Source organism: Myiozetetes cayanensis, unplaced genomic scaffold (assembly GCF_022539395.1).
Source record: "Myiozetetes cayanensis isolate MyiCay16 unplaced genomic scaffold, myiCay2020 scf12, whole genome shotgun sequence".
NCBI classification, from domain to species: Eukaryota; Metazoa; Chordata; class Aves; order Passeriformes; family Tyrannidae; genus Myiozetetes; species Myiozetetes cayanensis.
Genome location: NW_026086826.1, coordinates 29,019,165 through 29,045,465, shown reverse-complemented (window position 1 = coordinate 29,045,465; position 26,301 = coordinate 29,019,165). Strand labels below are relative to the sequence as shown.

Below are 26,301 nucleotides of genomic sequence, written 5' to 3'. Positions count from 1 at the left end.
TGAGCAAGTGAGTTGTGAAAACAGTTGTTCAGACACTGATTTTACCTGCAGTTCCCATTCTCTGCGGGACTGGAAGTTCTGATGATCAGGACAGGTGAAATGATGTATGAAACAAACCTTGGTGCGTTAAAAAAGAACTAATGTGGCACAAGCAAGTTGTGGAGACAACGTGGACAGGGCCAGTTCAAGCAGAAATCAAAGGAAGAAGCAATTTGCCATCCATGATGGGATGAATTTGGTCAATCAAGGGCTGGCTTTGCTCTCCATGTCAGCTTTATGACACTGCTGGAGGGACAAGAGAAAGGGGAAGTGCAGGAGAAACTCTGACCCCACACTGAAAAAGGGACGTGAAGTGAAGCAGCTGCTTCAGCTGAGGTACAGAACAAACATTCAGGATGCAAAGTGTTTAACCTGGCTCTGTTCTCATTTTCCTGCTTTCTGCCAGTAAACTTCCTGCTCCAAGAGGGACCAGGTTCTCACAGTCCTGCACTCCACAAAGTAAAGCAGAAGAACAGTCAAACCCATCTCCCCAAACCCTGGTGGAATTGGGCAGGCTGGGATAACCATGAGCTGATGACAACACTTCCTGTTAGATAGTCATTATTATGACTTTGACTCAGATCCAGGATGAATTTTAAAACATTTACCTTTAGATGTGTGAATTCTGGAGACTTTAGGTGGAGTCTGCTGAATAAATACAGCCTGGACTAGTGGAAGGTGTCCCTGTGCATGGGTTGGAATTAGATGATCTTTAAGGTCCCTTCTGACCCAAACCATTGCATGAGACACAGCCAAAGAGGGGAAAAAAAATACCAAAATCTCACCAGATTCCTCAAATTCACTGTTATAGGCATTCCAAGTCTCACTTATACGGAGCAGACTTTCTTCCATGGCTTGAATGTCCATGTAGGGACAGTTGCACTCGGGGAATTTGGGGCCACACTGACACCAGCAGTCATTGTCCTTGCAGATGAACTCCCCCTCTGAATTGCAGGCAATGTAGCTCAGAGCTGCCTGCACGAAGTGTTCTTGCAGGTACTCAGGCAGGATGACCTGAAGGCCTGGAGGAAGTGGAGTAAATATTGTGTTATTAAAGACAAAGGAACCTTGGAGCCCAGCAGCTCCCCCAGCACGTGTAGATAGCTCACAAATCCCTCTGCTGTGTGTCCTCCCCTTGCCATGGCACGCAGGATGTCACACTGATGGACCACAACAGAGCAGGTGGACCAAAAAAATCTCGCAATGTTTGTGACCAGAAATTTAGATTTATTCATCTGAAAGCTTTGAGCATCGTTTATGAGGATCCCAGTGATGGGAATGAGTATTTTGTATATGTATCAGTATTTCATAGCTACATTAGTGATCTGCCAGACAAAGGGCCACAGCAAGGTAAATAATACATTTTTATTTGCTATTTGTTGTCATTTTCCTGTGACAAAAATAAGCTCTCTGGAACCAGTGGAGCTTATTTGTGGTCCAGGTGATTTCTCAGCACGTGAGCTGGGCATTTGTGATGCAAGATTTTTTACACAAACACTTGGGCAGTTTCACAGAATCATCCCTCATTTATAGGTTTACACAAAAACATGGCTGTAACAGTAATTTAATAACCCTTCCAAGATGAAACTCATACCACAGTTGCTGAAACCAGGTCTGTCTTCTATCTCATGTCAAAATTTGTAAAACTCTGCTGTTCCCTGAGTAAACTTCTCAATGTATTGGTATAGTTGGGAAAAGTTGTGAAAGGAAAAGAAAGCCCAGACAAACAAACATGAGTCTTGCTCCATTCTTCCACTAAACAGTTTACACAGTTCTGACAATGTATTTCTCCCACAGACAAAGCCTGAGGGATGCAAAGATTACTTTCTGAATTTGAACAGGCAAACATCATGAATATGCTGGAAACCACTAAAAATTACAAATTATTTCTGGAAGTACTCATTGCATCCCAAGGGAAATTACTTTATTTTTTTTTTTTAAATATACATTCTATCTGGGAAAAAATTATATAATTTTATGGTTTTTAATTTATTCTGGGGAGACAGAAAAGAAAAGGGAGAAAAAACACATGGATATTTTAAGCAAGACTCATAGAGAATATCCTGAGGTGGAAAGGACCACAAGGGTCATCATCCCTGACAGCTGTTCTTTGCAGTCACCAACAACTTCACACTCTCTGTCCAACTGGTTTACAAATCAACACAGAAAAGTTTAAAAATTGGAAATCATTTTATATCCACCTGCAACTGCAAATTAAGAATTGCATTGTTTTCTCGTGGTGTGTAGCCAGAGGTCTGCACAAATACATACACTGAAGGGAATGTCAGTGTGTTTTCACAGCAACAGGTTGTTCCTGCTTCACTTGTGTAACTGAAAATAGCAATTATTAGCAGTCTAATACCGTACAGGGGGACTGATCAAAAACTTTTACCTACTTAAAATGCAGGCTGGGAAATGCATCTACTGGAATTAAAAATAAAATAAAATAAAATAAATTAAAAGTTATTACTCTTTTCTTCCTTTTCCTTTTTCTGTTCCCCTTTCTCTCTCCTTTTTTTTTCCCTTTTCAATTTTATATGTGTATAACTACTACTATTTTCCTAATGAGTGAGATGCTTAACCTTCTAAGCTTTTTTAAAATTCCCAAGAGGAGCCTCTGGACTCCTCACTATTTTGGAGTATTTAAAAATGTCTATCCTGCTCCCCTGGTGACTCCCTGAATTCTGGAGGTCTGAGGTCCTGCTCGGGGTGTGCAGAGCAGGCTGAGCACTCCAAATGCCACCCCCTCCTGCTTGGTGGAATCCGGGAATTCAGGCTGTTTAAAAAGCGTGCCACTGGAGGCTAAACAGGGATGCAAAATGTTAACAGGGCCACTCAGATTATTTCCTGACGGGGACAGAAATTGTTCCTATTTCAAAGGCAACACTGACATTCCCCTCGCTTTGTCTTATCGCACAAAAATTAGGAGAATGACCTTTCGTGAGGGGCGAGAAACGAAAAAACAAAGGGCGTGATAAATGTCACCCCCTTGCAAAACAAATGAACGAAACTGCACTCACGTACCTTGCAACTGAATCTTGTTCTCGGGGCTCTGGACCAGGACTGAGCTGACAGAATCTAGGTTGTCATAGTTACTGCAGCCGAGGGGCCCCGTCCGTGTCTCTGTCACCTGTGCCGAGGGAAGGGACAGAAGCACTTTGCTGGATTATTCCAAAAAAAAATTGTTTTGTGAACAAAAATTCCCTTTAATTCAGCCAGCAAGGCGTTTCAGGCTTTATCAGGGTGTAATAACTCGATTTAATTGCAAAAAAAATAAAGGAGGATGGGGGATGTTTTCCTTCTGCAGGAAGGGTTCCTTCTACTGCAGAGAATCCTCCCAAACACTATAATATCACAGCACTAAGCAAATACCACAGTAGTTCGGTGCTATAACAGCATAATGCCATCCCAACAGCCTAAACTCTATTTATTTCTCATGGCTGTGGGAATTACGAGGTTTGTAAACATGAGGACTGGGATTTTCCCTGCCAAAACTTGTGCACATGACAACTCCTTGTTGAAATTGTGAAAAAACCTTTGACTTTTCCAGTGAAGCCCAGCAGGATTTGGAAGTAAAGACCTTTAATGAGTAGTATTTGTAAGGGTGGTAGTTAGTGGTGGGATATTCTTCATCGGAGAGCCCCTGGTGGTCTAGTGGTAAAGGCGCGGCGCTATCACCGCCGAGACCCGGGTTCGATTCCCGGTCAGGGCCACTCCCGGGCAGGTGGGGCTCGTTAGCCCTTAAAGGCAACCCACCTACGTCCTAAGGACCTCGCTGCCACCGTCCAAGCTCGCTTGGCCCCGGCAGATGAACCTTAGGATTAAAGGGTGGGCTCAGTTCCGCGCACACTGTGTCTCACCTAAAAAATCCAATGCGCAGGCTGGAAGGTGGAAAGACCTTCCCCGGATCTTCGCTCGCGAAGACTGGCCATTATTATATTATATTCTTCATCGGGGAAGGGCGTCAGGTGAGTTTAGACACAAAATTCCAGTCACTGTGTGTTGTAGTCACCAAATCCATGAGCCCAGAACCCAAGTACAGCTGCATTTATCGACCAGAACCACCACCAGCAGAGCTCTGGCTTAACAGCTGAGCATTGTGTTTGGAAAAGAGCAGTTACTTAAACCAGAGAATCACAGAATCGTTAAGGTTGGAACAGCCCTTTGGGATGGGGAAGTCCCACCGTTAACCCATCACTGCCCCACGTCCCCAAGCACCACATCTACACGTTTCTAGCACACTTCCAGGGATGGTGATTCCACCACTGCCCTGAGCAGCCTGGTCCAGGGCCTGACCACTCCTCCAGTGAATAGATTTTTCTGATATCCAATCTCAATATCCCATGGTATATTTACGCCCCCCTGGTGTAAATATATTTAAATTTTTAAAAAAATTAGTAATTTATATGTTTCCCGAAATATTGCAGATAATTCTTAAGTGCCAACAAAGTAATTATAGAGGCCAATTTATTTTTTAAAATGAAAATGGAGTTTCTGAGCAATGAAGCATTGCTGTGATGCCTGGGGCAGGTGGGCAGCACCACAGCAGAACAGGCAGCCACAAAAACCCCAGACCCTCAGCAGAGGTGGATGTTCCCTGATCTCACAGTTTTCAAACTGGATTGAGTGCTGTATAGAAAATTCACTGGTTTGTAAATAAATAGAAGAAAAGCAACACAAACAGGCACAGCAGGGAATGCTGGCCATGGGATATGGTCCCAGATTCATTTACTGTCAAAGTACAACCAAACCTTCTATCACAGCCCTCCCAAACTGTGCTCAGCCACTATCCTAACACTTCATCTCTTCCTTTAGCTGTTTCAGAAACTGGGGCCAGGTTTACCCTTGTTTGGTGATCTGCCTCAGTTTTTAATACAAGCACTCCTATTTCCTGTGATATCAGGTATTATAGGTATCATATTAGGTGTCACATTGGCTTAATCATCCTGAGCCAGCACAAGGACTCTTGCACAGGCACCACTTTTGGCTTGGGCACAGCTGCAATGACAGCTGTGATCTTTACCTGGGACCCTTCAGTCCTCTGCTAACAAGTAGTCTAAAATTCCACTCTAAAATCTCCTTTTTTTGGAGCAGCACCCCCAGCCCATTTACACAATACTCTTTGTACAGTAACAGAGAGACTTACCCAGATCAAATAAGAAAAACAGCCAGATGACAATAAAAGGCAGGTGAATGTTGCAGTGAGTTTTATCCTAACTCTGAAATGTTATGCTCAGCCTTCATCCGTGCAATTCTTTATTTAAAGTCCCATTTATTTTAGTGTTGTTTTTGTTCTGTATATTATTATGATTTTCAACCCTTTGGTTACGAGGCAACACAGCTTCATGAAGTTATATGAAATGTACATACTGTAAAGCAAATTTTTACAATTCCTATCCATTCTTATTACTCTTATGTCTCCTGAAATCACAAAACAAGGAAGGGTAGTAAGTAGCTTTTTAGTTATTGTGCCTTTTTTGTTCATGCTTCTTCACTCCATCTGAATTATGCAAGACTTAAGTAGTGAGTACCAGTGTTTGGAGTGACAGCACTTGGTGTATTTAGGTGTTCCAAGAGGCAGAATGGGGGGAAAAATCATCATTAAAAGTTTTTTTTACTATTAGAGACTGGTTATATAAATACATTGGTTCAGGAGAAAACTGTATATAACTGAGGACAGTTAAATTTGGATGGGACTTACAGATGTTCGTGATTGTTATAAGGAAGTAAAAAAAAAATATAGTTCTTATAATAGCAATAAAAGACAATGCTTAAGAAATCAGGCAATAAGCAAGGACCTTTTCTAGATTTTTCACTCAAATCTATATATATATTTATATTATTCACTCTTTTACTTTTCCAAGTACCTTCCTCCATCAGCTCTGGCACTTTTAACTTCTGCATAGAAAACACATTGCAAGAAGAAAATCAAAATGTAGAGTCTCAGTGTGTAAAAAAGAAATGCTAAAGAACTCAAAGATCATTCAACCTTCCACTTTTGATGGATGACAGTTCTAGGCAGAGGTCAAAGTGATGCAGTTCCACGTGCTTTTTTTTATATTTCACACTAATCCTACTCCACAAAGGTTGTAAACCAGAAAGGGAATTTGAGCGGTTGACAAATGAAAGCTTCAAATCTCCACCGAATTTTCTGATCAAAAGAAAGGATTTAATTTTTTTCATAGATCACAGAATCACAGATGGGTTTGGGATGGAAAGGACCTTCAAGCCCACCCAGTGCCATCCCCTGCCATGGGCAGGGACACCTTCCACCAGCCCAGGTTGCTCCAAACCCCGTCCAAGCTGGCCTTGGGCATTTTGGGGTAACTCCTGTTGATAACAAAGCAGGGGATGGGGGGGGGGAGGAAAGTGGTACAAATACATTAATTCTGGTTTGATCTTGGCGTTACTGGTATCGCAGGTGATGTTACATTTTTTTGTTTCAGGAACAACAGAAGTGAAATTGGAGAGGCAAGAGCACGTCTTTAATTATCTTCCAAGCAGAGAAGTATGACTGTGTTCAGTCCCAAGGTCGCAGCTGAAAACTGTTTTGTCTGCGAGTGCACAAAAAAAAAAGATGAACCAAAAAGAGGAGAGGGAAAGGTAAAATCTAAATGCAGATTATGCTGAGATGCTCCAGAAGGGACTGAGCACGCACAAAGAGCACCAGCACCACATCCTTGTTTTGTAAGACCCTCAGCCCACAAAGAGCACGAACTCACAAAGCAAAACACCACGGAACAAAGTTATTTAATAACCGAACCCCCTAAGAACGGGTAACAAAAACAGGAGTGAAATCCCTGCCACGAGCCAGGCAGGCTGTTCTCCAGCCTCCTTTGCAGAGATTAGCACGGAACAGGTTTCCCTGGGCAGCAGGGCTTTACAGCTCCCAGAAATAAACTCTAACAATTTGGCATTAATGAGACAAATGCCTACAGTTTTGAGTCAGTTAAATCTCATAACCATGGTGATAACGACCCGATTATAAGTGCACTGAGAACACAACTCCCGGCACTTCAGCAGGGCTGAATTCTTGTGATATCAGTGGGTAGTATTTCCCTGGGAAACAGCCTGCTTTTTGTGTCCATGATAATTAAGCCTGTAGAAGACATTCCTATTAAAAGGGAAATGTATCTCTGCAGAGATTTTGCTCCTGGTGTGCCCTTTTACGTGCACAGAGCTGATATCCCTAGCGCTGTGCCTGTGCAGAGCTGCTGTGCTGCCCTCACAAAGCACTGCCCTCTGCTGCAAGACTCTTTAAAAAAAAGGTATTTGGCTTCTAAGGAAGAGAACTCAGCCAACACAAAGGAGGATGAGACAACGGTGGTGGCTTCAGGATAGGCAGCCACATTTGTATTCCCATAAACCTCTTTAATATTTTGAACACTCCAATAATTATCGAAGCAAACCCATCACACACACGTGATGGAAGAAGGTCTGTCCTGAACAACCAGTGCAGAACAGAAGGCAGGGTGAAGTCTGGAGTGGGGAGAAACCTGAAGTCTTCAGGATTCTCCTGAATAACGTGCTGCTGGTGCTGGATTGATGGTTGCATTTGGTCATCTCAGAAGTCCTTTCCAACCTTAATGATTCCATGACTGTCCCATGGACCTCACCCTCAGGGCTGGCCCTGCAGCCCCTGTTCCCACAGACTGGAATCCCTGCCCGTTCTGCAGTCAGTGCTCATTTCACCTTAAAAAAAGTGATCAAATGAATAGGCACTAAATGTACTTTCTATTTAGATGTGGATCTCCTGCCAACTCTCTTCTTTCTTTTCCCCCAGGCTTGACAGTTTTTCACAAAAGCACCTTTATGCCAGCGCTTCCCTTTGCCACACAATGGTTGCTGCTCTGCTGCCCTACTTATGTCATTGAATGGATTAAAAAACTCCCGCTAATTAGTGTGTAATTAAAATAAATCAAATTTTCTGAGTGTTCCAAGGACTGACACTTCTCCTGCTACGGGCTTTTCTGAAGGAGGTACAGACAAACCAGCAGCATGCACAATGTTAGGGGTTGGATTCCTGTTTTTGACATCATTTCATTAATTGCCAGCATTCTAAAACAATACCTCATAGGCATGTAATGCTTTCAGCACATTTTCTACCAGAACAGGGCTGATGTTTCAATCTGAACAGCCCACTAACTCAGGAGACCTGGAAATGCTCCCACTGTATTTTGCTGTCATGTTTAAGATGGAATAGGAACAGTAAACTTGATCTTTCTGCAAGAGAAGTAATTGCAAAATTTCCATTAACTTCATTAGAAGAGGAATAACGACTTCTTTCAAGTTTTTGGGCAAGGAGACAACTTTGAATTTTACCAAATGCAACACTTAAGCTTCCCAAGAGATCAGTCTAATCCTTCCATTCCCTCTCCTTTGTTTCTGTGCTCTCAGGAATTTACCGTGAACCAGACTGTTCCATTACAGCGAGACTGAAATGCATTCTTACATAAAGCATTAAATACCCCAGAAATCAGAATACTCCAGGAGCCAGAAATAACCTCACACTGCTTGAATTCTTCTCTCTTGTTACATTTGTTAAAAAATATGATGATTTTTTTTTAAGGCTGTTTAGCTTCATGTGACAGGGAGCAACCACCTCTTGGCTCAAATCTATTCCCCACTATCACAGAGAGTCATTTATTGCCTGTAAATTCCCAGAGAATCCACAAGAACACTGAAACAAGTCTGGCAGCACCGACGGTCCTGGCATCACAGCCACAACTTTTCCCCTTTTCCAAGGGCATTTTTAATCCCTTGCCTGTGAGATGCCACAGTTCCCCTGCATCCTTCTGGAATGCAACCAGGAAGTTTGCAGGAAATGAGGCTGCTGGAAAACCAGGCAGGGCAGAGTTGCCAGAGCCTTTATTTCCTGCATTTTCAGAAATCAGAGGTGCACCAGCCTCACAGAGAGAATGAGGACAGGCACTCTCTCTGGAAGAACAGGTTATCTCTTTTAATTAATCTTGAAGAAGAGATGACAGTGAAGTTCCTTTATGGACAAGTAGCAGAGCTGGCAAAAATGTAATAAAAAGGGACTATTTTGTCTCAGTTCCCATTTAGCTGTTTCTGCTTGCTCATATCTTACTTAAATTAACACTAATATTATTTTTTCACAGCTTTTATTGCCTAAAGAGAGAGCCGAGCAACAAACAGTAAATGAAATCTATATATTCGGTTCAAAAGATAAAATTAGAAACAGAGAGGACAGTGCAGATACAAATTAAAATCATATTTCATGTTTATAAAAACTTCAAGGTATCTGCAGAAAGCAAAAGCAAAGCAGCTTACTGAAGCAAAACCCAATCCCTAACTTTGCACCCTTTTTCCAAACATAATTCCATTGCTATATGAAGGACAAAGACCTCCAAAGGAATTTTGGGGCACAGACTGTAAAGGGAGACCATCTTCTTACCTCTAACTAAAAATTCATAATATTACTGCAGTTGAATGAAAAATCTATTTTTTTTTTAAGTTGGGAAAGTATGAAGAAAAAATATAGTCCCTCCTTAATTAAAATGAAGGGGTAATTTGTGGAAGAGTTAAAATGTTCCTTTTCTTTGTGAAGTATCAGGAAACAGATCATGTTGGTAAATATAAACATTAACTTTAGATCATTTGGAAACATTTTACCTCCAAAGGGGTCAGTTTCAGAAATTATATCTACATTATTTTTTGAGAGGAAAAAAAAAAATAGAAAAAACTTGTGCTAATGAAAACGTGTGACAGATTAACATTAGGTCCTAAAAATAACTCATTTAAAGACTTGAAGCTCAAAAATCACAATGATAAGGGCAGGTTAATTAAGAACCCAATTTTCCATGGAGATCCTACCTATGATTATATGTTTCTGTGCAGTTCTAGAACAGAGAAATAATTCTCTGGACTATTTTTGAGCATTGAGAGGCAAGAAGCAATTCTTTAATGTAGCATCGATGGTGCCCAAAAATACATTGCACACCCCGACTGCAGAGGCTTTTGCAACTTTATACAATCATCTCATTGCAATATCCCAGCTTCTAATTCCAAAATTTGGACATTACCTCATCTGTTCCACCCACTCCCAAAACCGGCCCTCCCACGGCACCGCCCTCCTGAATTTGAGTCCGTGGTCCTACAGCGACCACTCCTTCATCCTCTTCATCTTCCTCGTCCCCTCTGACCCTCCTGGAACGGTTTCAAGGCCCCTGAATAGCCCTGACTCAGTTATGTCTCTCTCTCAGTGCACTTTTTACAGATAAGGAGCTCTTCACCTCCTTAAAATCCCTTGTCCGTGGAAATTCTTAACAGAGAACGTTAAAACAGCATTTTTAGAAATCTTGCACAAAGGTGCAAGTGACAGCAGGACATTCTGCACGTCCATTTTATTTTCCCATCCTCCAGTCAGACTCCCCCTCATGGGGTTTTTCATTCCAACCTCTCAAAGGAAAAAGAAATCCCACTCCTGTCCACGCCTCTCTGCTGGCTCGCTCTGCTTGCCTCACATACGTGTTTGACTTTTTTTTTATTTTTTTTATTTTTTTAAGGATTTATTTTTAGGTTGTATCCTCATTACTTCCCACCCATTTATTCCCCCTGGTAAATGACTGTAACACGTTTGGCCTTTCTGTCTCACTGGTATTGCCAACTCTCCGTTTATAGTTTTGCTAAACTGTTATTTTTATGCTACTGGTTTTAATGCTTTCCTGCACATTTGAAGACCTACCTACAGAGTCAGCAGCTACAACTGATCTATAATTTAACCATTAAACCCCTATCAGATGTTCCAGTTAAAGGGAGTTCAGCTTGGTGGAATTTGCATCGGGAAAGAAAAGCAATTCAATGCTGAAGCTCTAAACTCCATTTCATACGGATGCTTCTCAGTGGTAGATGACTAATTTAGGTCTATTGTTCTCTAACTCTGACTGATTATGTTGTTACATGATGATTGTGTAGGTTCATCTGTGGTGAAAGCAAATCTTTGCCTTTAAATCCCACAGACTTATAAAGAAACATGGAAAGAAGGTCTGAGACTGGAATCTGATGTTCAGATACTGCAGCAGTAAATATGGATATCACACATAGGGCATGGCCACATTTATACGAATCTTACTCAAACAGGGCCAATAGGGTTGACAAACTTGTTCACAGAACCATGGAATCATGGAATTATGGAATCCTGGAATCATAGAATCACAGAATTGTGTAATCACAGTATCACAGAACAACAGAATCATAGAATCACAAAAGCACAGAATAACTGAACCACAGAATCATGGAATCACAGAATCATGGAATCACAGAATCATGGAATCATTTAGGCTGGCAAATACCTCTAAGACCATTGAGTTCCCCCAGCACTGCCAAGGCCACCACTAAACCATGTCCCCAAGAGCCAAATCTACACATCTTTTAAATCCCTCCCTGGATGGGGGTTCCCTGGGCAGATCCAGCCTGGGCCAGGGCCTGAGAGCTGTATAAACTACAACAGATTAAGATTCAGAAACCAAATCTCTGCCACTTTACCAAGTAAATGTATGTGTTGCTTTTTTTATTATTTGATAGGGAAAAAATAATCTTCAAATATTTATCTGCAATTGCATTTGAAACTCCAGTCAAGGACCAATATCAAATTAGCTGAAGAGCTTGGAGCAACCTGGGCTGGTGGAAGGTGTCCCTGCCCATGGCAGGGGGTGGCACTGGATGGGCTTTAAGGTCCCTTCCCACCCAAACCATTCTGGGATTCTATAATTTCAGGGTTTATCTGCAACAGTTTAAACACCAGGGGTCAGAAGAGAAGAAAACTTGTTCCCATTTACCGTGTTTAATCTTCACATTGAAAATATTCACAGCACAAAAAATTCTCCCAAGTTCTCTCTGTTGCTACTCCAGTTGCTAAGTCTGGAATGCAGAACCATCAGCATTTACAGCCTGGCTTCAGACAGAAGTAGCTGAGGAAGCACCAGGTAAGAATGAGAGGGAAAGGAGGCATTTTATCTGGGATATAAACCTCCTGTATTAGGACAACTCGCTGCAAGCCTGAGATGAGGGTAAATACACCTGAGGGCATATTTGATTAAGACACAAATATTCACACAGTTCTACCTAGAACTCTCTGCTGTGAGCCAAACAACCCTTCTAATTGTCAATTATATGTATATAAGTAAAAATCACTTTTCAGGTAACAATTTTTGCTGCTGTGATAATAAGCATTGTTATAGATAAAATAGAAATTACTGGGAAAGTCAGGTCAAGAGGAAAGCAGCAGATTGGCAAGTGAAGAACCATATAATAGAAAAATGTTTGGTTACAAAGAAACCTTAGGCTCCTAATATTTTTGCCAAAATAGCATAAATTCCTCTTTTTATTCCCTCTGAGAGCAGCTGTATTCCAGATAATTCTATTGCCTGTCTGGTAGAGCTTGGAAGGGAGAGCTAAATTCAGGTTCAGTCAAAACATATTGGAAATGAGAGGTGGTAGCTGTGTTCTGTATCCAGAAGTCTGATCTTTTAGATTTGGTCTGTCAAAATACATGGGGAAAAAGATCATTTCTTTTACACCTGAGTCCTGTCAAATATGCACAGTGAAAGGCAGAACCCTGAGATGGTTTTGATTGTACTCACCCCTAAATGTAGGAACTTGTAATGTCAAACACTCAAAAGTCTGAATCCTTTCAGTGCATGAGAACAGGGAAGGTGCAAGTACCAAACCATGTTTCCATCCAAACACAGAATCATGGAATATCCTGAGTTAGAAGGGACCCACAAGGATAATCCAGTCCAGCTCCTGGCCCTGCACAGACCCCCCAACAATCCCACCCTGTGCATTATCCCTTATATCCCTTACATCTTTAAGGAACACTCAAATGAAAGAATACCTCTCTGTCCAAAAACTGCATCACATCTGAGTGGCATCTTCAAATCAGTTTAAAGTCTTACTCAGAACAGGAGCAAAACTCAATTCATAAATTTGCTGTGTTTGATTAAATAATCAAAATATTCATAACTTCAAATATATTCATAACTTCAAATGTAACTCATGTATTTCTGCAAATTTACAGTAACAGAGACCATTAGAAAACTGGAACACTAAGAATTCAAACACAAAAGGCACTTTGGGAGACAGGAATTACAGCTGGGTAGGAAACTCCTGCAGATACACCCAGATCCTCTGTTTTCATCAGGAAAATACCAGATCCTCCCCAGTGCAAATCAACATTGCATGGAGTGGAAGATTGTGGATTTGCAGCATGGGCATTCCCAGGTTTTTACCCCTGGCATTGAGCCTGGCTCATCAAACACTGCCCTTGGACCTCAGCTCGTTCACCATCCAGAAAGCCTCATGGGTGCTCTTTGGAAAGTTTTGGCCAATAACTGAGTGATCCTCAATATTTTTACTTCATGAGCAACACAAAAAGAGATATCTGAATGTACAGAAGACTGCTCTTAGAATTAGGCTCTGAGAGCAATGTTATCCAGACAGACTGCTGTGCCCAGCTGGCAAACCCTTCAAATCATCCTGATTCGTGGGAGCAGAAAGATCTATCAGATATCAAGATCTGTTCATTAAAACATACATGAATGTGTCCTACTATCTGGGTCTTGCATTAATACAGATTTTGCAAAAGATGTTTAGAAATATAGGATCTTGTCCAAGGGTTTTATTCATTTCTTTCTGGTCCTGACATAGATGAGACAACGCCGAGGGCAAAGAATGATGGATCATAAGGGTAAGAGCGTTTCTTCCACCAAAAAAAAAAAAAAAAAACAGAAAAAGAAAGAGCTCGAGCTCCTGTGAGCAGGAGAATTTAGGGAAAGAGGGAAGTTCAGAAGGAAAAAGAGGTAACATATGAAAAGAGAGCAGCACTTGTTATCAGGACTGCAGAGTCCTGTGGAGTGAAAGGACTTTGTTCTGCTCAGAACTGAAAGAAACTCGACCACCCGCAGGTTTTGTTTTGTTTCCATGCAGACTACCATGTAAGTTAGGGCATTTCTGGGTATCCAAGTGTCCAGCTCCCCTCACGATGTGGGAGCTGAAAAACCTCTATTGACAGGAGCTGTTTTCAATTAAATGCTGTGCAGAAGTAAATATGTGTAAATTCACATATGTCACTCCACATTTTCTTCGTGCCCTTTGACTTTCCAGGAAGGTTGTCTTGCCTGGAGTGCCCAATCCTTTCTCAGCCATCACCCTGTGATAGCAGGACAGAACTTAAATCACACGTCACAGACTTGCCAGTTCTGTATATTTGCATCAAGGAAGGGCAGATCCTCCCCAGTGGGGACCAACAGCAAAGTCAGCAGAGCAGACCCACCCCTTTTAGCACCGTCCTTTAACCGAGGCTGTAAATTGCTGTGCTTGAAGGAACATGGGCTGTTTCTTTCTGACAGTGACACACACATGGCTCAGTATTGCTGTGAATGGCAGATTTCAAACAGGGAGCCAGAGTAAGAACACTGGTTCTTAAAGGGACTAAACCTGACAGAAAAAATGTTTTAATGGTGCTCTTCAGAGCACTTTCTCTGCTACCATCAACTTACTTTTATACCGTAAGGATTTCATGAAAAGTTGAAGGAAAAACATGAAATTTCTTTTTCAAGGCTCTAGACACTCCTGGAGAAGATACAATTAAATTTCCCTGCAAATGTACACGTTTAGTGGGAGACTGCACACACATATCCTCCATTGGGTGGAATTATTACAAATGTTGGAAAATTATGAACTACTGTAACGGTGACCCAAAGGGGGTGGTGGTGGTGTTTATTATTTATTTTTATATTGCTCCTAATAGAAACCAAAGGAAAAACACCCAAAGGCCATGAAATGCACGAACCCTGGGGATGAGAGGGTTAAATTACTTTTCTACAGAGATAATGAACAGTATTTTGATAGATTAGGGAGAGATGGTTGAGGCTGAACTGCGAAACCCTGAAGCGCCTTGTGAAGGTCTACAAGGTAGAAATGAGGGTGAACTGGAGAGGACAGCAATGATAAACTCTGAGTGTCGGTTACCTATGAAGGATTCTCATACAAAGGATATTTCCAGGGTTTTTTTTCCCCACTAAGTGGATAGATTCGAAGAGGATGATGGCAAATTGAATCCTAAACTGTAACAGCGAACATGTAAAAATGGGCAAAAAATTCTCTAGGAAAAATAACATGTACATGGAAAACCTGGCACAGCCTTTTGTTGTTCTCTTCTACACTGATTTCTTCTGCCTCAGAGTCTCTATTCCTCTGAGATGTTCCTCCTAATCTGACCTTTGTGTTCATACAAGCTGTTGGTACACGATACCTCGTATTTCTGCGGGTTCAGAGGCAGGGAAATGTTCTGTGAATTTTATAGTCCTTGCCTGACATTCTCTGACCTGCTGACAGGCAGTAGCTGCCAATTAGAGAGCGGAGGACAGGCAGAGTGCTCGAGTTTCTCAACCCAGGCAGAATAAAGATCAAATTAAAATCCATACAAATCTGAGTGCCTCCAAACCCGTGCTGGAGTGCTCTGCTCTAACTGCACTGTTCAATATGTTCACTGTGGATCTCTCAGCATTCAAACCCTTCTCCATCTTCTGGGTTTATTTACTTTGGTTTCAGGGGTTTTGAAAGGGGGGGGGGGGGGAAAAAAAAAAAAAAAAAGGAAAAAAAGAGAATATGGAACATTTAAGGAGCTGTGATATGAATTGTTTATAGGTTTTTGACAACTGTGATGGCAAGTGTTGTGTGAGTGCTGTTAAGGTCTCTCGTTTACATATGGATATTTATAGCCTGCTCAGGGTTTGGCAGTCTTTATTTCCCTGGCTTTGGGGTTTTTTTTCACTCTTCTCTCTTGACTAAACTAAATAACTAATATACCAGACTCCTTCAATTTGCTTTGCTTTATCATGCCACAGGACCTATCCTTTTTCATTGTTGTTTTGCGGCGTTGTTTTGGTTTTGGTGTTGTTTTTTCCCTAAGTAAAGAATAATTATCTAAAATCTCTCCGAAAATGAATAACCCAGCATCTCTATTATGTGCTGTTTTGTTGGTTTGAAAGCACCCCACGCTCTGTTCTTAGAATCATGGAATCATAAAATCCAGAATGGTTTGGCTTGGAAGGGACCCTAAAGACCATCTAGTGCCACCCCCTGCCCTGGGCAGGGACACCTTCCACCAGCCCAGGCTGCTCCAAGCCCTGTCCAACCTGGCCTGGGACACTGCCAGGGATCCAGGGGCAGCCACAGCTTCTCTGGGCACCCTGTGCCAGGGCCTGCCCACCCTCCCAGGGAAGGATTTATCCTTAATGTCTAATCCAACCCTGTCCTCTTTCAGCTTAAAGTCATTACCCCTTGTCCTTTCTCTGCTTACCCTTTCCAAAGTCCCTCTCCAGCCTTCCTGAAAGCCCTCTTTAGATACTTTAGGTTTTCTCCCCCTTTCCTCTCACTGTCTCAAACAGTGAGAGCCACATTCTCCCAGGAACTGTGTTGCTTTACCCCCTGAGGAGTTCACCTCTGTCACCTTTCAGAGAAAGCAGCCCTGGAGATTCAGGTTAATTAAAACTCAGCTGTCCAAATGACTTAAAGTTGTTCTTAACACCATCACCTTAAATTCCTCAATAAGATATGAAAATAACCCCCTAACCTTTACGTTTAGTGTGCCCTTAGAATTAGTTAACAATCCACACAGTGGCAGTCACAAGATTTCATTATACCTATGATGAATTTAATCCAAACATCTCCGACAGCTTCCAGAGAAAAATCTGTAAAACCTCCTTATATTTCATTTTCATGATGAGACAAACACAAACCCTGTGCTGTGCTGTGGAAGATGGTACAGAGACTTCTTAGCTACCTGAAGGGTGATGCCCAGGGTCTAACTGCAGGTCCCTGGTCTTCTGGTAAGATCAAATAATGACCCAAATTGAAATCTCAAATTCATACCTGGCCAAAGAAATAGTGAGCTGGGTTCATGAAGCTCTTAATATTGGGTGAAATTTCTAAAGAAACCTGCAAAGGTATTCGATTCTCACGGAAATTTCATGGCAGGCAAAGATTTGAAATCACAATTCTTATGTATTTCCTGATTTTCAACTCCCCCTTTGAAAAACTTCGAGCTTTGGTCTCGTCTGGAGGCAGTTCTGATCTCCCAAGGAAGGGGACAACTTGGAATTTCTTAATGGTCTTGAACAATGCCTGTCCTGGAAAACCTGTCCTGAGGTTTTCCTAAAGTCAGGTCACCAAACCTCCCCAACGGGGCAGCCCCAGATTTCTGAAAAGGGACAGTAATTCCTGTAATTCTTCATTTCCTGGGTTTGTACACTTAAATATACATTTACCAGTTCATTTCTTCAACGGGGTCAACACATACCTGCTATCACAGGGCTTTCCAGCCCAGTGTTTCTAACTGGGATTTTACAGCATAAATCTGTTGCTGGGCAAATCTTGTTGCTCGGTTTTTGGTTGTTTACAAGGTTTCTCAGCTGTACAGCCTTAAATTCTACCCACAAACCTGAATGGATAAAGTGAGGGCAGGAAGGGTTCAAGATCTGGATTTCAAAAGCTTAAAAAAAAAAAAAAAAAAATTGGTTGTTTGCACTGTTTATACAAAACTGTGCAAACAATTGAGATTTCGAATTTGCCAGAAATCTGACAAAAGCACATGGCTTTACAGTATTTCTGCTTTTGATTACAGCAATTATTGAACCCACAGAAAAGCGCATTCAAATACAAGATACGAAAGAAAAAAAAATAAATTTGAAGCAAGCAAGCCTTTTCAGCCAAAACAAAGAAACAAACAAAAAAAAGATCTGTATTTCAGGCTGAGTTTTGAGTGAGAAACTAATTTCATTACACTTAAGTTTCCTCTCTAACAGCCCACCATGAGTCATTCACGGGTTAATTATAGATAATCAGATATAGTTACCATTACAATAGAGCCCTGTTCTTTGTAATCGAAAGTTTTCAGAGACAACAAAATGCTTAAATCTCTCATAGCAAAGGAAAAAAAAAAAAGTGTTTGGGGGAAAGTAAAAAGCAAATTGCACAATAAAATTTAATTGAAATTAGAGGGCACATTTTCAGGGATGTTTATTCTTTCTCACTCAGATGGAATAAATGGGCTGTAATCTGGCTGTAAATAGCTGGTGGAAAATTCAATTTATGCATCTGTTCTTCTGTTGCCTCCCGCTCTTTTGTTGCACTTGTGGCTGTCCCACAACTGTTTGGACCCTAAAATAACATGTATTCTGTGCTCACCTGGCCCAGCTCCCCTGAAAGGAGATGAATTCCGGGCTGGAAGGTGATATCCTCCAAAAGACAAACACTGGAATCCTCCAAGAGACCAACACTGGAACAGCCTCCCTTCATTAACGGCCGTGTTCGAACATCACCGCGTCTCTAATGTTGCAGAATGCAGGGAGAGTAGGCAGCGATATTTAATTTACTGTGTAACCAGTGTTGGGGTTTCTGTGCTCTGCACAATTGCCTGGACTTGGTGCAGAAGCTCCTTTCCCATCCCTGCATCTGAAAGGGAATTTTCCCGGGAAAATGCTTCTCAAAGGAGCACATCTCCTGCACACATTGCAGAGGAAGCAGTGATGGACCTGGAATATTTCAATTGACGGGTACACCAGGATGTACGTGGGTGGAAATGTTCCTGCAAGTGAGACACAGCCCTCGGGAGCTCGGGGAGTTTCCAGCAAGGCCCTTGAGGCTCCAAACTGTCGATTTAGCACATCAGCCCAAGGCCTTACACTAAAATGCATGAATGAATACAATATTGAAAGAATGCAGGTTCAGGGACTGTTAAATAAGTTAAATATTGATACAAGCTTTGGGCTTCTCCCATGGACATTTTGATTTCCAGTCAGATAATGTTGTAACAGGGCGATGTTACCTCTTTAAATGTGGACTAAACAATGTACTGTCTGGGTGATTAATGCCAAGCCTCAGTGCTGCTTTTAAGGATAATTATGTCACAGTAACAAACTTGATTACAGGCAGATTTGATTAGCAAACTTGATTCATCAAATCCATCTCTCCCACTCCCTTCCTCAGACTGCACATTAGCAGCTTTTGCTATGAATACTATTGTTTTCCACTGGATAAATAAAAACTAACTATGAGGGCTTTTGTGTTAATTCTCTCACTTTCCTCTTCTTAATGCTTTCCTTTCTCTGTGAAAACTTCACTTTTTTAATAGAAAAGCTTAATTATAAAACTCATCAAAATATTACCTTCCTGCATCAGCCCCACAAAATAATATACCAAGACTTGTGAGAAGAAAATTCAGCCATCACATATCTCAGTGACTTTGAAAAAGGAAGATAAGAATTTCTCCAGTGTTAATTGTTTCAACTCCATAAGCGAGAAAAAAATGATTCATTATGTGTTGCTTTCTAAAGAGACGTTCTTAGAATTTAGGAAAACAGACATTTCTTGCTGATTTTACTTTTCTTTTTTTTTTTCCAGAAGACTAATTGAGCTTGATCACTCTCACCCAATATTTGATGCCTTGTTGATTGGGCTCTGTTAACTCAGAGACTTAATGGATCTCATTCCATGTCCTATCTGTAAAGACCTTAGACCTTAATCTATTAAGGAAGAATTCATCAGTCTGAGAGGATGGAAACATTAGGAACTGAGTGGCCAAACCTGGACATAGCCGTGATTTGTGAGTGGGTGAGCGGCTCATCCTCTTCCCTGTGCTAAATAAATCCATCCCTGGTGGTGCTTCAAGACTCTGTTCTACTGCTGAACGCTCAGATTCTTTTTTCTCACTATTTCATGGTGCTGTAGATGAGATAGTATTTCTTTCCAAATTCTTATTTCTACATTTTTTGTCGATAAATATATGATCATTAAATCTTATTAACTCATATTTACACTGCCCAAACCAGACAGCCTAAAATACAGATAAATCAGGAGAAACAAAAAAAATCACAAGAAAGGACACAGAATGAACGTGGTAACTTGCTTACAACGTACACTGGGGGGTTTATAAATATTATCCTTTTACTTTTTAGGAGAAAACCTGCCGGTTTTTTCATGTACATAGAGAAAGAAAGAGGTGTGAGAGTGATGTAACCTAACCTGAAAAGGGAGCCTTAGACCGATTTGGGGGAAAAAAAATAAGGAAGAAATATTTGTTTTGGGTGTGAGGGGGGTACTTCTCCCTGTAAAGGCACTTCCAGAGAACTAAATTCATATTTACTTGACTAACAGCTGAGGTAGCTGGAAATTACCTCTGGCTTCAGGTGGTGTTTAGTGAAGATCTTGGTTACAGGTGGAAAGATCCAATGAGCAGAAAGGATTCTAAATCACATTTTACATTAAGACTTTCGTCATTACCGCATATTCAACTGCAAGTTAAAATTTTATTTGCACTTCAACGCTGGAAATGGGACTGACAGAGGTTATTTCAAATAAGCAACAAAGGACTAGAGAGCTGCTCCAAAGGAAAGTTGTTGCTTTATTCTGTACCTAGGGGGACTCTGATCTTAGCCAAGCATCCTCCTCTGAGGAGGCTTCCTATGAGTGACCTGCAGAATCAGTGTCTAGACAGGATGCTTTCACTGACAAACTGAGCTAGAAGAAATTCCTAGCAGAAAATAACACCTCTCCACAAAGCTGTAGAGCCGAGAGCTCCAGATTGTTCCAAAGGTCAGTAAAAAAAAAAATAATAGTAATAAAATTAATGTTTCAGGCAGAGGAGTAGAATAACTACATTAAAAAAAAAAAAAAAAAGGAAAGAAAAAAAAGATGAAGAAAAAGAAGAAAAGGAGGAGGAGAAATGGAAATGTGACTATAAATGCAGTTACTGAGCACATATGTACATGAGGTTGTCTCAATGACCAAACACACACATAAAACATATATACATAAAGGTATATCAACCAAATTACGCATCATTCATCAAGACTAATATCTTTACTGCATCTTCAGAGCCCGTTCTGAGCTGCACTGGTGGGCAGGTGGCTGCAGGGGTTTGCCCTACCTTGATGGCGGTGGAGGCGATCTGGATGTGGTGCAGCCGGCGCAGGGTGCTGTCCCTGTCGATGAAGTAGGAGGCTGCCAGCTGGTGCAGGGTCTCCAGGGTCACGGCAGAGCTGTTGGTGCCGGGGTCTGTCCCTTCTGACCTCTTGCTCAGCTTCCTTTTGTCCACAAAAATCGTGAGTGACTCCTCTCCTGGCGGGGGGGAGACAGAAAGCCCGGCAGCCATCAGCAACACCCAGCAGGTAACCCACAGAGCTTCAGCGTGACTCTCATAAAAAATGCGTGTGTCACAAGCAATCCTGCGCTTTCTAATCAATTCAGCAACGCTAAAATGCCTGAAATATTACAGAATACCTGTCTGAAACCAAACTTATGTGGCTGAAAAGTGCGGGGTCTTTGGAAAGTTCGTGCTTTTCTGAAAGCAAACAGAAGATCCAGCACCTTCTGTGGTGGGTTTTTCACTTCCTCTCTCTTTATAGAGACATGGATCAACACTGTTGAATTCAGAAATTTTAATTTCTGTAGGATTATTGAAAACCAAAAATCTGACTCACTTAACTGAATTAGTTCATAGGAACCCTTCCAAATTAGACCGTCTGATGCTGACAGATTTTCCACATTTGTTGTCCAGTTCATGAATACTTTTTTCTTCCTGTGTTTCAGGCTAAGCAAACATTCATTCATTTAGCAAAGTGTTTAGGCAAAACTCCTTACTTCAGGAAAAAAAATTAGAAAGGCAATTTATTGACTCAGTATTTTCTTCTGTGCAATTTATGTCTGAAGTAACTACAAAAACACTTTTCTCACTTTCTGAGCCTGTGTTTGGTAACTTCAAAACTGAGCTCAGGAACAGATTCCTAATGTCATTACACCTGTATTTTAGGTGCTGGACAACCCCAGTGAATGCAGTTTCCTTGCTCCTGGAAGGGAAGTTACCCTGGCAGGGTCTGACTTGCCACTTGTGCTCGTTTCACTGCTCGCCCATCTGCTGCAGTGGCACCGTGCCCATGCAGGGGGGTGGGATGCCAGCTTCACATGAGTTTACGTGCCAGAAAGTAATAGCTGGAGGGGGGATAAGACGCAGGATGAAAACATGACATCATCTTCAGGGGGAGATAATCCTGGCAGCGAGCGCAGAACGCTCCCACCTCCACGCAGGGGAGCACATCTGTCAGCAAAGCCTGGCTCACACAGCTCCTTTGTCTTTGATTAACACGAGCACACTCCTCTTCCCCCAGTGTACCTCCTGTGCTTCCCCAATCTCTCAGAAATTCAGAGGACAGCCAGGCCCTTCAGACCCTCACCCAGGCAAAACTGCCATCACCCAGGAGCCCTTCATCTGATTAGCCCTGCAGGGCTTGTCCAGTCTGTTCCTTTTGTCCTGGAAGGGACAGCTGTGCCCAGGACAGGTGGCTATTCCAGCTGGAGCTTCCCTCAGTTTCCAACCCCTACACTCACACTTCTCCTCCTGTAGTGTCATAATGGCTCTTTTTTGTGTGTGTGTGTGTGCACACAGCCATCAGTGCAGGGATTCACTGCCTGAAGCTCCAAAGAACCAGGAATTAAAGGTCTTCCATAAATACAAGGATTCTCCCACCCAGTTATCCAACTTTTTGCAGCTTTGAGTGCCTGTTTTCTTGGCCCCTGCAACTCATCTTTTTGCTAGAAAGGTGGCTGAGCTTTCAAAAGCCACCTTATTCTAAATACACTAGCTAAGACCTCTGGAAGAGGAGAAGACATGGAGAGAAACGTCCTGGTTAAATTCTGCACCCCATTTGTGCAGCCTGAGCTGGTCACTGACACAGGATTTACCCCTCTGAGTTCTGATGTTGTCTTCTCTGATACCATGGAATGGTTTGGCTTGGAAGGGACCTTAAAGCCCATCCAGTGCCACCCCCTGCCACGAGCAGGAACACCTTCCACTAGCCCAGGTTGCTCCAAGCCCCGTCCAACATCTAGCATCTACCCTAAATTTATTCTCTCTTAGTTTAAAACCATTCCCCCTTGTCCTGTTACCATCTGTCCGTGTTAAAAGCCACTCTCCCTCCTTTTTACAAGCCCCTTTGGGGACTGGAAGGTTGTAATAAGGTCTCCCTGGAGCCTTCTCTTCTCCAGGTTGAACAGCTCCAGCTGCCTCAGCCTGTGTCCATAGGAGAGCTGCTCCAGCCCCCGGAGCATCCACCCCCTTTTTCTCTGGTGTAAGCACTTCTGACTGATCAGTCATTGGGAGAGATGGTCAGACTTCTTCTACTTCAACAGAGTTCTGCTAAGTTTTGTTATTAAAAGGGAGTTGATTTTAACCATCAAAGAAAGCCCCCGGGGATTTTTCCCATCCCCTGCTCTCCAGGGGGCAGAGAGCAAAACCGCAGTCAAAATTCCCACTTCAAAAACAAACAAACAAACTAACAAACAAACCTTGAAAAAGCATTTGTGTGTTGTGTGGCTTGGTTTTGATTGGGAACTCTAAGGAAAACAGCCTTTGAGCCCCATCACAGTTGTGACATCATCCTACTAACCCAGTCCTGCTTGATCCTGTGCTTTCCACGGCAGTTGGTGGTGGGTGTGTTCTGGCAGGCAGGGTTCCCTTGGCATCCCCAGCTCACTCCCTGACAGAGATGTTTTGGTTTTCATCCTTTGTGACCAGGTTGGAGTGGGTTTGAATGTTTACTCTGACTCACATCTCCCAAGGCTGAGCAAAGGCAGCTGCAGTGAAGGACCCTCAGCATGGAGGAAGCTCTCACTCCTCAAAAATCCCTGCGTGGCATTTGTGTGGAATCTCACACAGGCACGTCCTGCCTCAGCACTGCCATTCCCAGGCACTTGGAGCTGTGCAGTCAGGTGGGCTTCAAAAATATTTGCTGTTCAAAAGACTTTTGACAGAGTTTTTGGCCTGTCAGAGCCAATTTAGCTCTTGCTAGAAAAAGTGGATTAGTAACCCAAGAAGTGCCCTCCACACTGGTGCTCAGACACCCACATCCCTGCAGAGCTGCACCCAGAACTCCTGGGTGTGGCAATTAACACCACTGACTCAGATTTGAATTTGGGGAAGACAATTTGAGTTTGAAGTTAATTTCTGGAAAATTAAGTTTGTGCCAGAAGAGGCTCTTTTGTCTGAGTCTTGTTTTCCACTGGTTGCAGTCTGCCACCACGAAACAGGCCAGGGAGACATCCAAGCATCAGCTAAAAAACCAAGTGTGACTTGGAAAACTATTCAAAGTTCTGAGTTTTAAGAACTGAAAAGGAGTAATGACAGTGAACACTGAGAAAACATGATTACTCAGCGCTGAATCCTCCCAGCTGGGCTTTTCACGAGCTCTCCAAGCAGAATTTACTCTCCAGCACAAAATTCAAGTCAACTTCACCTTCTTTTAAAGGTTTAAAGGAAACAGCATGAGAACACTCAGTTATGCTGACAAAATGACGCCACGTAATCCAAGGATTGAGTGGCTGCAGGAATTATCATGCCAAGGAACATACAGGAACATATTTTTCGTGATTTATGTTTACAAGTCAAACTAACTCCTGAGTTGAGAAAGTTATTCCACACGTTGTTTTGGTTTTTTTAAAATATGAAATAAAACAGATATATAGAATTTTACCCTGATATATCTCTGGCCATTTAAATGTTAGACTCCTAAAGAACAGCTTGTAAATGGGATTTGTAAATTAGAAATTAATTTTGTGTGCGATTTAAGAAGGTATTCAGGAATTATTTAAATTAAAAATGCAAACCACCATCAACATGGTAGAATTAGAATAATGCTGTAACAACTGCAACTAAATATAGCCACCTATTGAAAGAGTAAATAATATACTTTGTTATACATAATAATACATATTCATATGACTTAAATACTTAGTGCTATTTTCTACCTCAGTTATTGGGAGTTTGTTTGCCTGTACCCACATCTTTGTAACGAGGAAGGGGTGATAGGCCTTGATGTTTCACAATTTCATCTGTAGACTGGGAGTGGTAGGAAAAGGCAGTGATCCAAGAGTTCTCTCACCCCTTCAGTCAGAAGGAGAGGAAGCAGGAAGGAAAGGATGGCACTCAAAGGCAGATATAGCTGAGCCCCATCCACAGATACCCACTCAGAGCTCTGTCTGCACACACACGTGTGTGTATCTTACAAAGGCTGACGGGCTTTTGGCCTGGGAACTCCTCAACAAAAAAAGTTTCTGGTTAAATAAAATACCTCAGCTACTGCCTTAGTGCTCATGGAAAAATCTCTTCCTGTCTGAATCACCAAATGGACCATTAGGGTTTTATCAGGTCATTTTCCCAAACTTCAGCAGATGCTGATGGAGACACACCGGTTCCAAACCGATATAAATTCCTGCCAGGCCAGATGTGGTGTCACTGCCACGGTTCAGGTGAATAACAGGGAACATTAATTCCATACAAACCATCTGTTTGAGGATTTCATTGTTTTCTTCACTGAGGAGGCAGGAGAAGAACATTAATATATTTTTTGCTTTTTTTTTCCTTCCCCTTGGCTTCCATAATCTTAAATGCTGGGAGAGTTCCATCCCTGAAGGGGGGGATTTTGCAAGAGATCTGATGCGAAATTCTCAAGTTTCTTTCTCACATCAGTCATTTATTTGAGACTTGTCCTCTCCCTCCCATATTTGCCAATAGCTTCTATCATTACCTTGGAAGAAGCATCATAGAAAGCACAGGTCATAGGATCAGTCCCCCTGTTTCCAGATGCAAGGAGGACTTGTTGCAAAGTCATAGAATCATGGAATCATAGAATCAGCCAGGTTGGAAAAGACCTCCAGGATCATCAAGTCCACTGCCTGAGTCTTGCAAAGCACCCAAATCAGCCTCACTTCACCCAAATGCCTGGAACAAGGGCCTGTCATTTCACTGTAGTATGTTAATTATCTGTTAATTATCTTATCACCAACACTGTAGGTTTGCTAAATAGCCTTTCTATGCGGGAACAACATTAAAGTGAATTGTTTAGGTTCACTGAGTCATCATTTAAGCTAATCCACCTTAAGGTGGGATTCACTGTTGGTTTTGTCCTCTTACACTTCTCCCAGGCTTCCCAACGCCCTCCAGCTCTGAACTCACTGCTGCACACGACTTTTTGCAAACCATTAAAATGTAGGTCCAGCCAACCAGACCGTCATTGTTCCATGCAGAAAACAAAGCATAAATACAAAACAAAAGGAGGAAAAGCAAGACTGTGTGTGCTGTCTCTCATTCAAAGGAGAACCTTTGGTATTTTGGAAGCTTCTGACTGAAAGCTGATGAAGAATTTAGAAATGCACTTCACGAAGTCAGAAAATAATTTAGGCTGG

General features: G+C 42.0%; 1 protein-coding gene across 2 annotated transcripts in view; it reads right to left on the bottom strand.

The window, feature by feature from the left end:
• Positions 1 to 26,301, bottom strand: part of BRINP3 (BMP/retinoic acid inducible neural specific 3) — a 155,458-nt gene that overhangs the window by 40,000 nt on the left and 89,157 nt on the right. For both annotated transcript variants that reach the window (XM_050307247.1, XM_050307248.1), the window contains exons 4-6: positions 20,993 to 21,183; positions 3,064 to 3,169; positions 825 to 1,061 (exon numbers count right to left, since the gene is read on the bottom strand). In XM_050307247.1, coding sequence (XP_050163204.1) covers positions 825 to 1,061; positions 3,064 to 3,169; positions 20,993 to 21,183 — 534 coding nt within the window. The remainder of the gene's footprint in view (positions 1 to 824; positions 1,062 to 3,063; positions 3,170 to 20,992; positions 21,184 to 26,301) is intronic.